A 1,082-nucleotide genomic window follows, 5' to 3' on the forward strand; every position below is an offset into this window, starting at 1 on the left:
CGACCCAGGCTGTGTTCCCAGAAGCAAGCCCCGGAACTGAGAATGGAGAAGAAGAAGAAATCAAGTAAGGGCCCCAAGCTTCAGCTCCGTGTTCCACCCTNCGCCGAGGGCAACTCTGCAATGGAAGCCAACGGTAACATCCGAATCCCCAGGCAGTCTGCAGTGCTTCTGGACCCAGTGGATTCCCATAGGGCCTCCAGGACCCAGGCACACGTGGACCTGAAGAAAAAGGGAAGTGCAAATACCTGTGGCTATGCCCCTTCATCCAGTGAGAAAAAACTCAAAACAAATGGAGCCAAGCAAAGCACATATAAGTTAAAGTGACCCCTGAGGTAAAGAATTGTAAAGACCTGCAGATGTCTAACAATGGGGGCTGTCTCCAGTGTGGTGATGAGCTTGAACTAACTCAAGCTGGCTCTCAGTTACTCCAGCTTGCCTCAAAAGTTATTTTCNGAGGTCTCGGTAAGGCTTAGTAAGCTGTTCTTTGTATAGACAGTCTTGCAGACAGACTTATAAAGTCTTGTAGACAGACTTTGTATAGACAGTCTTAAGCATTCGAGGGCCCTATAGGTAAAAATTTACCCATGTGTCCTTGACACAAGGGATTCAAGCAGCAGTGCCAGGCAGCCAGCACAGACCAGCTCCAGTGTCTGTCCCTGTCTCTGAAGTGTGGGAGACAGTGTGAGCTGCTTTAAGGGAGAAACCCTAGTGTGTGGAGGAAGAGAGGCCCTGCTGGCTCACCGCCTTTTGCTTTTGCATAAACCCCTCAAGCAGAGTTTCTGTCTGCTGTCTCTGCTGTCTTTCTCTCATCTGCCTCCCCCCCACCCCCCCCAGCCTTGGTCCCATTCCAGTTAGGGAGCTCATGCATTTCTATTTTGAGGGTCATTTATCTGAAGCAGTTCCTTGCCAGAGGCAAAGGCAGCTGGATCACCTATCTGATGCATTTTAAAAGGCATTTTAAAGTCCAGGGGTAGTGCTCTAGCCCAGTTCTGAGTTCTCTTAACTGAAGTCAACATCATTTGTGGATCTTTCCAGAGAGAAAGATGACCGGCCCAACCTTTGTTGCTGCTGTCTGATGGGGG

General features: G+C 49.6%; 1 protein-coding gene across 1 annotated transcript in view; it reads left to right on the top strand.

Annotated features, from left to right (window-relative positions):
- Positions 1-1,082, top strand: part of Fam217b (family with sequence similarity 217 member B) — a 5,886-nt gene extending 4,804 nt beyond the window's left edge. Inside the window, exon 3 of the mRNA XM_029468626.1 lies at positions 7-1,082. Within this exon, the coding sequence (XP_029324486.1) occupies positions 7-324 (318 nt within the window). The 3' untranslated portion in view covers positions 325-1,082. The remainder of the gene's footprint in view (positions 1-6) is intronic.

This window comes from Mus caroli, chromosome 2 (assembly GCF_900094665.2).
Source record: "Mus caroli chromosome 2, CAROLI_EIJ_v1.1, whole genome shotgun sequence".
NCBI lineage: Eukaryota > Metazoa > Chordata > Mammalia > Rodentia > Muridae > Mus > Mus caroli.